Source organism: Mustela putorius, unplaced genomic scaffold (genome assembly GCF_011764305.1).
Source record: "Mustela putorius furo isolate JIRA1106 unplaced genomic scaffold, ASM1176430v1.1 tig00000508_pilon_pilon_pilon, whole genome shotgun sequence".
Taxonomy (NCBI): Eukaryota; Metazoa; Chordata; class Mammalia; order Carnivora; family Mustelidae; genus Mustela; species Mustela putorius.
In genome coordinates this window covers 12,295,719-12,311,056 of record NW_025421402.1, presented here as the reverse complement: position 1 = coordinate 12,311,056, position 15,338 = coordinate 12,295,719, and the positions used below count along the sequence as shown (strand labels likewise).

General features: G+C 34.2%; 1 protein-coding gene across 3 annotated transcripts in view; it reads right to left on the bottom strand.

Annotated features, from left to right (window-relative positions):
* The window catches only part of BRINP3 (BMP/retinoic acid inducible neural specific 3), a 402,288-nt gene that overhangs the window by 184,046 nt on the left and 202,904 nt on the right, over positions 1-15,338 (bottom strand). For all 3 annotated transcript variants that reach the window (XM_004751486.3, XM_004751488.3, XM_004751487.3), the window contains exon 4: positions 1,783-1,973. In XM_004751486.3, coding sequence (XP_004751543.1) covers positions 1,783-1,973 — 191 coding nt within the window. The remainder of the gene's footprint in view (positions 1-1,782; positions 1,974-15,338) is intronic.

The following is a 15,338-nucleotide window of genomic DNA, read 5'->3' as shown; positions in this document are numbered from 1 at the left end:
GTCCCTCATGTCTCATTAGATGAAACTCCACGCAGCCAGCCAGGCCCAGTCCTATGGCTGGCGGGCCAATATCCTCCAGCTCTACCTTCAGGGGCAATATGCAAACTTGTGTAGTTTAGTGCTTAGAGACTAGCTGATGCCTTTTGTCCCCAAAATCCTGTTCCTGCGACCAGTCCTCTCCAGACTCATGTCCCATTCCAAGTCCTTGGTGACCTTCTGTTAAGTTTTGACATAAACTGTGAAAGAATACTTCATACTGAGTAAAGTACAAAACTCTATTGCACAATTCTACTTGGTGTTGAGAAAAAAAAAAAGTCAATAGCCATATAATAAAGATACTTAGAAAAATGATGTCTTCTATTAGAAAATACACTTTAAGTTACTGTATCATCGAAATTGATTTCTTAAAAAGTCTCTTTGTCCTCAGCAAACTCAAGCTAAATATCTCTAACAATATCCTATCTTACAATATTTTTTAAATTAACCAAAATATCTACATTCACTCTGGCTACAGTTTTATCTATAAATGCTATTTATATGCTTGATTATCCAATATAACAGAAGTCCTACAATCAGAACTAGACTACTATAATTGTATAATTTATATCTATAAAAGTCTTTTTCCCAAATTCATCTACTAACAATATGGAAGAGAGGAAATATTATTTGTGTAACCCATAAGCTAGAGATGTTTCTGTATCACATTTTATTCTCTCCTGAACATCTTACAAAAATATATTCCTTGGACTCATTTTTCCTAGAATTCCCCAAATACTTAAGTACTAGCTTTTTTGATTAACTTATAAAACAAAACATACCTAATAATTTTAAAATTTTAAAGCAATAGAATGATATATTTAATGACTGCTTTTTACATTGATTATGAAATCTTGCAGGTGAAACCTCAAATGCTCTTTATATTTTGTTTTGCTCTTGTTAACTTAGTGCAGGATCACCCTATCACACTGTGATGATTCTTTATTTGGCAATGTCTGTTGACCAAACACGGTAACATGTTGATTTAAACTGCCAGAGAAATGTGTCAAAAACAACCTAATGTTTTGGAAACCACTGTCTGTCTGTCTCTCTCTCTCTCTGCCTGTTTATCTCTCTTTAAAAAAATAAATAAAATAAAATAAAATAAAATAAAATAAAAAAGGCTCCTTATTCTTATTTTCTCTCAGTTTTGGCAAAGTCAACCTTAGTATGGTCAGAAGGAAAGGATTCTAGTGAACACATACAGTATACCTACTAATTCTAGACTATGCTGCATCTTGACTTCCAGAAACTTATACCCAAATTCTTGTACTTCTTAATATATTGTTCAAGTATCAGGGAGAGATATTCCCAAAACCAAGACTTCTTAATGACTTCTGTGTCACAGACCATTTCGAGCCTAATGCGGCACCTTCTCACAATGTTGTTAAATAAATACTATAAAGTATGACTATTCACAAAATAAACTAATGTTATTAAAACAAAGTTTTATCCTCATATACGTTATGAGGGAATCTGTGCACCCAGACTCTTACACAGTCCAAGTATATTTCAGTTAACCTTAGGGCATTCAAAACCTTGACCCAAAAATCCGGTCACAGATTTATAGACCCATGATTTCATCGACGTCTATTACATAAAGTGTGACAAATGGAAATGAAACCTTTTTTTTTTTTTTAAGAACATAATTATTTCAATCAGTGATATATGAAAATATACAGAGATGCATTTTAGAGCTAGGAAAAATCACCGTATGACATCATTTTAAGGTAAACTCATTCGTACCTTAATGGCAGTGGATGCAATTTGAATGTGGTGAAGTCTCCGAAGTGTGCTGTCCCTGTCAATGAAATAGGAAGCGGCCAGTTGATGTAGTGTTTCCAGAGTGACCAACGAGCTATTGGTGCTGGAGTCACTTCCTTCAGATCTCTTGCTCAGCTTCCGCTTGTCCACAAAAATTGTGAGTGACTCCTCTCCTGTATTAATAATACTTAAAATTATTCCATTTTCCACTTAACTTTAATTTTTCCATAATCTGCAGGTATAGATTACAGACATAGTAAATTTTTCCATAATCTGCAGTATAGATTACAGACATAGTAAAACCAAAGAGTGATAAGCAACAAAAGACAAGTTTAACTTTTGTGTTCTTCGTGGATATTTCTCAAGTGCCTAGGAAGTTACGTGAGCTATTAAAGGCTATAAATATTTATTTGGTAAATGTTGAATAGCTAGCATTTGTGGAACAATTTCTCTAGATTTTATTGACTTTCTCATACAGTTTAGTTTACCTAACACCTATGTGGCACAAAAGCAAATTAAGAACAGAAAATATGTAAATTGAACTTAAGGGGGGGTGCATGATATGAAATCGTACATACTCAGAAATGCTTACTGTGGATCAGCATGACTAATAGAAACATGACCAAGCACATGATTAAACTAGCCATTTAAAAAATATATATTTTATTTTAGTAAACTGTATATTCAACTTGAGACTCAAACTTACAACCCCAAGCTAAGGAGTTGCATGTTCAGGACTGAGCCAGCCAGGTGCCCCTAACCATTTTCAATTGAACCTTGAAAATGCAGAGAAAACATACATAGGCATATACAGTTATGTAAACATATATGAATTAAATTCACAGGTTTCCTACATGTGGCATAACATATAAATATTATGTGTTAATAAGCTTTATGGAAATCATTAACCTCCATGGAAGATTTGGGTATAGACAATGGATTTTTGAAGGTGAAATTTAAAACATAATTAAGTTTTGATTTTTTTTTATGTTCAAATGTTGACCAAAAATATCAATGGTATTTAAATTAACACTAAGAACTTTCCGATTCTTGGATATTCATCTAGCATATAATTGTCAGACTTGATGGTTACTCTTACTCTCAGGAAACCACTGCTCTGGTAGCATTATGCCTATTTACAAATCGGCAAGCCAGTTTTATAAAATATCAAATAAATAAAATAATACTAATTTTAAAATGACATATCCTTGGTGACTATCTAATTTTAAGTAACAGCTTATAAACTGCAGATAAAGCAAGAGCTCAGGTCTATTGATATCAGAAGTAAAGTTAACAGTGCTACTTCTGGAAGGTCCCATTCTCGATTTGTTTTAGGATCCCGACATGCATACTGGACGTCAAACAGCCTAACTACAAGAGCTGAAACAAACAAAACAGTGAGCAATAAATTTCTGCTGTTTATCAGCCACTTGGTTTATGGTGTTTTGATAGCAGCCCAAATGGACTAAGATAGCAAGAGACAAGTCTTATTAAGAACAGGACTGGAAGAGATTATGCTGAATGAAATAAGTCAAGCAGAGAGAGTCAATTATCATATGGTTTCACTTATTTGTGGAGCATAACAAATAGCATGGAGGACATGGGGAGTTAGAGAGAAGGGAATTGGGGGAAAATTGGAAGGGGAGGTGAACCATGAGAGACTATGGACTCTGAAAAACAATCTGAGGAGTTTGAAGTGGCGGGGGGGGGGGTGGGAGGTTGAGGTACCAGGTGGTAGGTATTATAGAGGTCACAGATTACATGGAGCACTGGGTGTGGTGAAAAAATAAGGAATACTGTTATGCTGAAAATAAATAAATAAAACGTAAAATGCAAAAAAATAAAAAATAAAAAAAATTTTAAAAAAAGAACAATTAAAAATAAAATAGCAAAGGAAATGTAATGAAATGAATGTAAATGTAAATGAAAAGGAAACAAATAGTCTTGATATCTGATATTGTAGAATTCAGTCCAAATATTATTAAATGGAAAGAAGAAAAACATTATATAGTGAGTGCTAAAGACTAAGACTTGCCAAGTTGCTTTAATGGCAGCACTTTTCATAATGCAGAAAATACAGGAAATATAGGTTAAAATAGTACAAGAAACTCAAATTAAAATATATTGATATATCACTGTGCAATTATGGAATTCGCCAAAATCCAAAAGTTTGAAGACTTTGCCAAAGCTGTTGGCAAACAGGAAGGAAACAGGCCCTCTGATATATCGCTTGTAGTCATACAAAATGATGTAGCTATAGAGAGAAATCTGGCAATAGTTACCAACAATGACTCAGCAACCTACTTTCAAGAATCTATCCAAAAAAACAATGGCTAAAATATGCAAGAGGTTTTTTACTGTGGCTTTATTTGTATTATTTGTAGCAACACAAATACCCAATCAGTAAAAATAATTTTACACTATACAGTAGAAAACAGTGTAGCCATAGGAAAGAAGTGAGAATGATTTAAATATTTATTCATCAGAAAGTTTTCTGAGTGATTAGTAAGTTCATGATATTAGTATTATGACTAAAATGAAATTCTGAATGATTTCCTGTTTTCAGATGATTCTATTTAGAAATTTACATCTAAATATCTGTGTTTAACCTCCTTAAATTCATGTTTTCTATGGATTCCTGTAGACAGAAGGAAACTTAATTGCCTATTCTTTAAAATAATATCTAATCTTTTCTTCAATTCAGTAATATATTAAATTCAAAATATGGGTTCAATTGATTTATTGGAAATTAGTTTTGCCTTCTGGAGATTTAAGAAAGCCATTTAAATATGTGAAAAGTCATCTTCACTCTGTCTTTTTTTGTATAGTGGTGAATTTTCTTATTATTGGAGGTGTCCAACATGAATGGAAAAACTATACATCATTTAGCAGAAGAGATAATTAGACCACTAGAATGGACTCTTTCACTGAATTATGAGGTGCTGGAAGAAAGAAAAATAGAGAATTAATTATCGTAGTTTAGACGTAAGTGTGCCAACTTTTAGTGCCAAATAGATTTGGGTTTAATACTGACTTCTACTTAGTAACTGAATGATCCTAAATTGTGTAACTTGACTCAGTTTCCTCTCATGTAACATGAGCAGAGTATTTCTTCCTCAAAGAGCAGCTGGAAACATGAAACAGATAATATCTATAAAGGATTTAGAATATGACTAGATTGCAGTCAGAATTCAAAAGTTCTTGGCAAGGTATTCATCTCTGTTATTCACCTCAATTCCTTAAAATTTAGAATAAAGCACTTCAGTCCATATGTGTACATTTCTAGTAATTTTAGCTATTTTGTCTTATTTGTGATGAACAGAAACCTCCTTTTCCACTTCTTTCACAAACTGATGAGCCTTCATCCTACAATCTTTATCCACACATGGTGAGGAAGGAAATATCTCTCAAAACAGTCATTTAAATACCACATCCCTTTGTACATCTTCACGTTTCAGGTAAAAATTCCTTAGTGGGACTTCAGCTGAGTCATTCATCACACAGAAAGAGAGGAGTAGCATAATCTTATGTTGAAAAGCAGGTTAAAATGTTTGATTTAAGGAGGGGCACCTGGGTGGCTCAGTGGGTTAAGCCTCTCCCTTCTGCTCAGGTCATGGTCTCAGGGTCCTGGGATGGAGCCCCGCATCGGGCTCTCTGCTCAGAAGGGAGCCTGCTTCCTCCTCTCTCTCTCTGCCTGCCTCTCTGCCTACTTGTGATCTCTCTCTATCAAATAAATAAATAAAATCTTTAAAAAATTTTAATTTAAGCATTTTTTACAGATATTAGTTTGTCCTGTGATAATTTGGAAAATGACGTACCAAGAGCCAAGGATTACTATTCTAGAGTGGTCCCATGTTACAATATGAATGATAAATGTTAATGTAAGTTTCAGCAATCAACAATGTCCATAGAGAAGTGATGGCCCATAGTCATCATCATGAGTCACAGCAGCTTCCATTCTCTATCTACTGGAGATTTAAGAAAATGTTTCCTTTGTTTTTCAGAGTCCATGTTTGTTTGTGATGTACAGATAAATGTGCTTTCCTCCTTTTACCCTGAGAGCAAATATATATTATGGACTACAGAAAAAATTAAAGGAAAAAATATTGTAGATCATAATACACTTATATTAATAGTTTTACAGTTCATTCTTCATTGTTGCTGTTTTAATTTGGAGGAAATATGATATAATTAGAGAAAGGAAAATGTGCGTTTTGGAGTCAGGGGTATGTAAAGGTAAATCTTGACAGCTCATAGTCCTCTAACTTGATTGCTCTGGGGCTTTTGTAAAGTTATACTTGCCCTTAGCATTTCCATCTCTATGAAAGAACCAATATCCTACTCTCATCTGTTTGAAAAGACTAAGCATATGATGCCTCCATAGAACCTGGTAGAACACATACACTATGTACAATAAATGTTGGCTTCCTCTCTTTCATTTTTTTTTTTTTTAAATTAGGGCCCAACAGTAAATAAGGAGGCTTTAAATTTTTACAAGTTAGCATTTTACCAGTCAAAACTGTTTTCTAGTGGATCTTGTAACCAAGATACATGTGCTGATTAAAGGTAGCAGTTGTTTATTCTTTCCAATAACCTGATAAAGAGAAACCACTCATAAGTCGCTCATAGTTCTTCTGTATAGTTGAACATTAATCCATGTATACAAAAGCTTTCCCTATAGTGAAGCCTGTGAGGCAGTTTAAATCACCCAAATTATTCTTATGAATACCTTGTTTTAAACCCTTATTTACAATAAACTAAACAACTATGCGATGTAAGCTGGGTAGTTCGTGCTAAATTTCAAGTGTTATAAATCATGTATTGTTAAACACCTAAAATATTCTGACAAGGCTACTCAATCTATATTGGAAATAAGACCATTTCTTTCCTCTAAGAGATCTGTTTTTTTTTTTTAATTATATATAATTACCATGTTTTTGTGATTTTTTTTAAAGATTTTATTTATTTATTTGACAGACAGAGATCACAAGTAGGTAGAGAGGCAGGCAGAGAGAGAGAGAGAGAGGAGGAAGCAGGCTCCCTGCTGAGCAGAGAGCCTGATGCGGCACTCGATCCCAGGACCCTGAGATCATTACCTGAGCTGAAGGCAGAGGCTTAACCCACTGAGCCACCCAGGCACCCATGTTTTTGTGATTTTTATGGTCTTCATATCCTTTGAAACTCTTACAGTCAGTCTTGAGAAAAAAGAATGCAAAAAAAGAAAAGAAGAAGAAGAATGCAGTCTTAACCTTAATTGTAACTCTTTTTCAAGTATTCAATTATAAAAGTTCATCAGAATTTTATGTGAATAACACAAAATATTCAAATTTAAAAACTGAGATATTATTCAATCAACTAAAAATTTGCGTTCAAATGTCACTTTTATTCCTATTTTTTAGACCAGCTGTAGCTCATAAGCATGATGTGAGTACCAAAGGACATCCACACATTTTGTAAATACTAAATGTGATTCTAAAAACGATTCAACATTCTGAGTTTGTTAGAAAGTAAAAAGGATTAATGACTGTGGATATAAAAAGATGTGATTATTTCACACAGAAATCATGCAGCTGTGCCTTTTACAACTAAAACACTGCGGTAGTTTATGGACATTAAAAGCACATATTGAAGGATGCTTCCAGAGAGAATGCAAAACAGAAGACAATAAAACAACAACAAAAAAAACAATCATGACTTTAATGTTATCCTATGATCGGTTCATAAGAAACGATTAGGTACCTTTGATATGCTAAGGTATATCAAATTAGGTACATTTGATATGATTACTAGGACCTCCTAGTAATGTGTTTTTCTGTCCCAATTTTCAATTCATCTATGTTATGTCCATGAGGAAGATAAATTTAAAAGAAATTTTGTTCTATTATATTTTCCTTGGATTTTCTCAATTTGGATTCTCATATATATAGTTATTGAGGATAAAGGTAATGTTCTCAAAAGGTTAGAACAAGTCAAGAAAACCATGGATAATAGAATGAGTAAAAGAATCCTATGGATAAGTCAATAATGATGATGTGGCAGATTGCATTAATTTTTGCAATTACTTTCTGCACAATTGTGGGTGCAAATATGCATCCATGGCTTAATGGTCCATTGTAGAGAAGAACTATAAACAGTTCATGAGTGATTTCCTTTAACCTGGTAAGGGAAAGCATAACACTTGGATGAGTGGAATATATGATGTAAGGACCTATTTTATATTTTTATTTTAGCCAGAGGCTTCCATTGAGGTTAAACAATAACTTTGTTGTTTAACCCTGTCCCCACTCCCCTTCCCCGCAGGGGACTTCAGAACAAGTCCCAGAAACCAGCTCCAGGTGTGGAGGCCAAGAAAAACAAGGCTGTACCCACCTCGGGTCTGGCCCTGAAGTAAGTACAGCCATCTTGGCAAAGCAAAAGCCGGCACCTTGCACTGTAAGAGTGGGTTAGCATAAGAATGGCCATCCTGAAGACCCGGAAGCCATTTTACTGAGTATCTCTAACAGTGTCCCTTGGTTTGCAAATGTCCTGATGATTTACAACAAAAAGGCCATCTTTTCAATGGCTCAGTACCTTGAGGCCAAAGGTCCCACTCCCCACCATAAAACTGTAGGAGGCTCAGGCAGAAGGAAATGTAATTAAGGTGAAAATTCTTCCAAACCTAAATCTCACTTAACCGCCAGGGTGACACCAGGGTGGTAAAATGTTAAACAAAGTTAAACTGTCAAAGTGGGGCACAAGAGATGTATGTAGCTATGAAAAAGTGCCTTGAAAATGCTACATAAACCCTTGGCTTTGAGTGCTCCGGGTCCTTGTTGAAACCCAATGCGCCAGGCAGATACTTGGACCCCAGCTAGCTGGAAATAAACCTCGCTGTGTGACTTGCATTTTCGAGTCTTCTCTAACTGAGGGGTGTTCGACTCCGTAACCTAACAATGAAAGTATGCCAGGATCTAGTACAAGTTTTGAAAAATGCTGCAAAGTTACACAAATTCTTTGACTTTTTTCCTCTACCAGAAGGACAGCATGTTCCAAAGTGAAACTTCCTCAACTTAGTTCTTGGAATGAAGAGATACCCAGAGTGGAACACAGAAGATCCACCATCAAAGCATATCAGTTGTTTTGTTTTGTTTTGTTATTTCTTTACTGTGATTAAAATAACACTTACAGGTTGGCTCTGCCCTTGGGTTAGTCTGCCAACCTAGACTGTATACCATTACACCCAGACAAAAACAAAGCAAAATAAAACAAACAAAACAAAACAACTGTACATTTCTGATAGATATCTTCTTGGTCATTGAATTTCCTTACACTGGAAGATCTTATTTTGAATGTCCATTTGCTTTTGTATGTTTTACTTATAAAGACTGCTATTTGAGTAGAAATCTTTCTCATAGGAATAACCAATGCAAACATAGTTTAAATGTAATTGTAGGTTCTTACTTTTGATGTATCATTTCAACCCAAAAAAGTCATCCTATTTTTTGGTAATAAAAGATTACATTATTCCTTGTGGTAAAGTCTTATAATATTTTGAGTATAGTTGCTCTTTTGAAAATACATTTCAGTTTTTAGAGTGTACTTTTCTCTCACTAGTGATGATTTGAAAGACCCCTCCCCTAGAAGATAGATAGGATAAGCTTGTTTGCTTTTCTGTGAACCGCTGGCTTTTAGGCGTAAATTAGGTTATTAATTGCTCTTTTGCCCTTCTGTAACTGCTTGGCTTATAGAAATAATAGAAGATGCCATGATGGCATTCCTATCTTCCCCCTTCTTGTTCCCCCTCCCTGCCTCTCTCCTCCCGCGCGCGGGCCCTCAGAACCAATCAGCTTGTTCCCCCTTCCCGCCTCTCTCTTTGCGCAGGCGCGCGCGCGCGCGCGCGCGGGTCCCCAAAGCCAATCAGCAAACTCCAGGTATGCCTTTTTCAAAAGTTCTAACTGTCAACCAATCAGTTGCGCCCCACCCAAAACTTGTTTGTACCTGTCTATAAAAAACCCGGCGCCACCCCAGCCTGGTGTGCTCAGCTAGCAGGAGCTGCTGACCACCCGCAGGCGCCTGCGTAACAATAAAGAACCTCTTGCTGATTGCATCCAGTGGCAGTGTTGGATTCTTGGGTAAGGGGATCCGCGGGTCTTTCAGATTGTCCTTTCTTAGCTTAACATATTAAAAGGTAAGCATCCCAATGATATCTATCTTTCCACTAATACAGTGTTGTAGAAAGAATAGTGTTTTAGAAACAGACATTAAAAAAAAAATCTAGCTGAGAAAACTAGGCTTCTGACAAGAAGCAGAGCCAAACAAATATCTAAAGGCAGTAAAAACAGATATGTTGGCTTAACACCAATTGGCATTTGCAAGATATTATGGGAAGAAAATAACTAGTCTTAGAGAGCTTCGACAAAGAAACATAATATGTTTTGCAAAACACTCCAAATGAGAGCATCTGACTTTTGGATTATTAGCAATTATCCACCCAAAAAGTCTGAAAAATTTTTAAACAAAATTGCTCAGTTACCATAATGTTCTCGATAGAGAAATGACATGAAAAAAGAGAAACTGGAAATAAATAGTTCCATATCAGATGAAACTGAATCTACCTGGAGTGAAACACAATTAAATTACCTCTCTTTTGGAGTTGTTTAAATGTTATAAGGAACATTTTTGTTATGTATGTTATAGATTCCTGCTATTATTTTGGTAAAATTAATTTTCAGATTAATTAAGACTAATTTAAATTTAAGATTAATTTTCTAAATTTATTTAGATACTCTAAACAGGACTGTTCAAACTTAATGTGCATATAAATCACCCAGAGATCTGGTTAACATGTAGATTCTGATTAATTAATCTGAGATGGAATCTGAGATTCTGCAGGTCTAACAAGCTCCAAGGCAATGCTGATGGTATTGGACCATGAATTACACTTGAGTAATGAGGCTCTAAACCATAGTAAAAGCAGTAAAACTTATTACCAATTTAAATATCTGTATATGCCAGTCACCTGCATGTTGGATCTTTGCACTGTTACAGGTAACTCAGTATCTCTTTGTCAAACAATGGACAGATAATTTATCTACCTTATCAAAGTGCTATAAGGAAGAAAAAGAAAACATATAACCAAATTTATAAAATATGAAAACTTAACATTTATCTTTTGATTTAGTTGCCAGAAATGTCATTATTAAGATCTATTGACACAGCAATTTTAATCCCAATTTCTTTTGTGTTATATTCATGACTAGTTACACAAATGGCTTCAAATCACTTTAGTAGATAACTGCCTTATAAACAATAAATATTTAATTAACAATATTATTTTAACTTCCATTTTTTGAAAATTTTCTGTACCAAAAAAACATGAGAAATAAAAATAGAGGGAAAAAGAGAGATGAGAGACAGATTGAAACAAGACAGAAAGAGACACAGAGAGAACAATGGATATAACTAATCTCATGTAGTATATCTTTATTTTTAAAAACCAGTATGGCAATTTTGTTCCCCTCTTCAACATGATTGTTTTTATGATTGCCTGGAATGAAGCTTCAGAAAATATTTCTTTTTCTTACTTTTAGCTCCTTTTCTTAAAACAGAATATGCATTCTAATAGAGGAAATAGTTCCGTCCATTTTTAGTGAGAATTTCTATTTGCATATGTTTTAGCAGATTTGCTTCTTTAATTAAGTTACAATTAAAATAGAATAAAAGGAATTTGTATTTCCTAAGAAGAGACCAAATGAAAATGAGAAACACAACCACTGATCAATTTTGAAAGAAGGTGGTATATACCATAGAATTAAAACTATCTGTGGACACTTTATACAGAATGTAATTTATATAGATAAAAGTGAGAATTGTCAATTTCTGAAATTAAATAAGGATATTTGGAATCTTACACTCCTAGGGATGCAAGACAATTTTTAAAAATCGAATTGCTGTCGTATCTATACTGTATCTTATTGTCTGACTTCTGGCTTCTGTCCTTGAAAGATATACACACACAAAGAGTATATGGTTAAACTTGCAAGCTATTAAACTACTTTGCAGCCATAGTGACTTATACACTAAGTAGTGATTGAGGTAGTATTCATTATTTTAAATAACTATGCTAGTAAGTTAATGCTACTACTCAGGACATCAATCATTTATTTTTCCATTCTCATAATGTTGAAAATGTTTTCTTTATATAAACAAAATTAAGTATCTGATGATATGCTTAAGTTGAACACTGTGGTAACAAGATACATTCTCATAAGCACTTTCAGAAAAAAAATTAAAGACACATATTTAAAAATAACTATTTCTACTAAAAGTTAAATTATGACTTTTAAAACTCTGTGCATTCAAATACCACTTGTCAGGGCGCCTGAGTGGCTCAGTTAGTTAAGCCTCTGCCTTCAGCTCAGGTCATGATCCCAGAGTCTTGGGATGGAGCCCCACATGGGGCTCTCTGCTCAGCAGGGAGCCTGCTTCCTCCTCTCTCTCTGCCTGCCTCTCTGACTACTTGTAATCTCTGTCTGTCAAATAAATAAATAAAAACTAAACAACAACAACAACAACAAAAAAACCCTCTGGTCAAACAGGACTTTAATGTTGCTGAGAGTGAAACCTATTTTCTAAAGTTGCAAATGAACAAATCTTAAATCTTAATATATGATCCATTTGTCCCTAGAATGAATTTTGGTTTGATTTTTTAAAATACCTCTACTGACGAACCTTGGTGGCTCAGTTGGTTAATTGACTGCTTTCAGCTCAGGTCATGATTCCAGGGTCATGGGATCCAGCCCCAAATCCAGCTCCCTACTCAGCAGGGAGTCTGCTTTTCCCACTCCCCCTCCCTCTGTTGCTCCCCCTGTTTGTGTGCACTCTCTCTTTCTCTGCCCAATGAATAAATAAATCTTAAAAAAATAAAAAATAAAATTAAATATCTCTATCAAGTAAAGAGTACTTTTTCCTGCACTCCTCTCCTTGGGAAGGTGTTTTGTCCTTGCATTCTTGACTGCCTACAGAAGTCCTGTGAGTTAACAGAAAGACTGGTATAGGAAAGGGACTGATATGAGTAACCCTGCGTCTTCCTCTTCTTCAAGATGTGCCTGTCGGGGCACCTGGGTGGCTCAGTGGGTTAGGCCTCTGCTTTCAGCTCAGGTAATGGTCTCAGGGTCTTGGGATTGAGCCCCGCATCCTGCTTCCTCCTCTCTCTCTCTCTCTCTCTGCCTGCTTCTCTGCCTACTTGTGATCTCTGTATGTCAAAGAAAGAAAGAAAGAAAGAAAGAAAGAAAGAAAGAACACAAATTTTGGTCTGTTCTTCACTGTGTGGGGATTTAGAGAGCCTAGGTTGATATGGGAGCCATACAAACACTCCTGTGACTGTGGGTGGCTCAGGGCTATAATTGTGACTGCCTGGACAAGTCTGTATAATACTGGAGGTGAGGGTCCTATTTTAAATTATTCTAAATATTTTATTACAACATTTTATAACATCATAAGTAAATTTTTGGGCTGCATCTTCCTTAGTCTTTTTTGTCTTTTTAAATTGCTCCAGAACCTAAGTTTGGTGCTTAATAGTAGGTACCCTACCTCTCATCTTTGAACTCAGCAGTTTTAAGCTCTTGTTATTTTTTTTCCTATTCACTCATTTGTTGTTGTTGTTCTATATTCAGTACACAGACACACTTTTATTTCAGTATTTGTCATATATTGTACTACAGTGAAATATATTATAAAAACAGTCATGAAATATATTCTATAGCTAGAAATCAATATATCCCAGTAGTGCAATCTTTTCCAAGATTGATTCTTCCTATTGACTAGCTTATTTTAGATATTTAAACAGTGATGGAGTTTAGATATCATTATCCAAATAGAAGCAAGCTGAATTACTATATTGATAAATAGTCTGAAAGCTATAAGATGAAATAAATGTGAAAAATGATATATATTGAAGAAGGTTTTTTATAATTTATTTTTCCCTATAGGGAGATAATTCAATCACTGGCTTTATCTATCATAAAATATCCCATTAAAGGCTTCAAGTATGCTACCCAAAGTTTTATGTCTAAGTCAATAATATGATGTACTAAATAACTCAGGGAAAAAAAGACATTTTTCATTTATTTTTCATCACTTTAATACCGAGTGTATTTCACACAACTTATTTTTTCAAATGTTTAAAATGTTTGAATTTAGTTCCTGGTTACTTAGGAAGCAAAAAATTTACTGGCCTTTTGTTTAAAATGTTTGCTTATATACATAATGCCCTCAGTGTGTTAATATTACAGTTGTTACTTAGTTGGTTAAGGAGAAAGCAAAAGAGAAAAAGCTCTAATTAAATACCACAAATCTCATTTTTAAAAAAAATGGAATAATAAGATTTCATGTTCAACCAGGTAAACATATAAAGTTAAAATATACCTAGAGCAACAATAAAAAAAAAAAAGTTTAGTATAATTACAACAGCAATATTTTTAAAAAATTGCCTGAAATTTACCTGGTGTACATTTTAATTGCAAATAGTTTATATCCTTTAGCTATGTAAATAATTTCATGGATTTTAGTTAACTTAGTAACATCACCCAGCAGAAATTCCTGAAAGAAATTATAAATAACATTTAGAGGGGGGAAAAAAAAAGAATTCCGATAGAAAACACTAAGAAAACTAAATCCAAGGAGTATCCAGCCTGGAGAGAGCTAGGGAGTTCGGCAATTCCATGTCTTCCCCTCCCCCACCCCACTCCATAATTTGCCTTTAAGAAAATGCTTGAACAGACTTTTAAATAATTGCAGTAAAACAATTTTGAGAGGACATATTACTGCCATTGAATTATCAACCTGAAGAAATGATTTAATCCTACAAAGGATTTTTAGACCATGTTTATACAAACAAAAACATACACAACAAAAACTAATCTGAAAGCCAAAATGTGGCATCTACAATGCCAAAACAATGAAAATAATCAAAAAGTCACCATGATTTTAGTACAAGGAACAAATATGTCTGTAAAAATCACCTGTGCTTTTTATCTCTTCTACCATTCCTCTGTCACTTGTTTCTTTTCCTATTTGGAGAATGCATTTTGTGTTCTGAAATTCTGGATATTACACATCGTTGACATAAATGTGATGAAACCCAGTAAGAGTACAAGACCACTGAAAGGAAGCTGTAGTAATCATTTAATTTTCACTTTTACTTCCTATTTTATTGCATTAATAATCATTGCTACTAACCATACAGACACAGCTTTTAGAGAATCAATTTTTATGACTACTGGAATATTTTATAAATTTTTTCTATCTTCACTTCTGTAATAATATTAACAATAACATAAATAATTAATTGCATGTATAAATTATGCCACACATTATGCCGAAACTATCTTCCTGCATCTACATTAATCTTCCACACCCATTTTACTCTCCTACTTTCTCTTAAAAGAAACTAACAGAGAAGTTACTTAACATTTTAAAAATTTCACAATAAAATAAAATAAAATAAAATATTTCACACTTGGTTAAAAAAGGGAGGGGAAGTCAATTTTCAATAACAG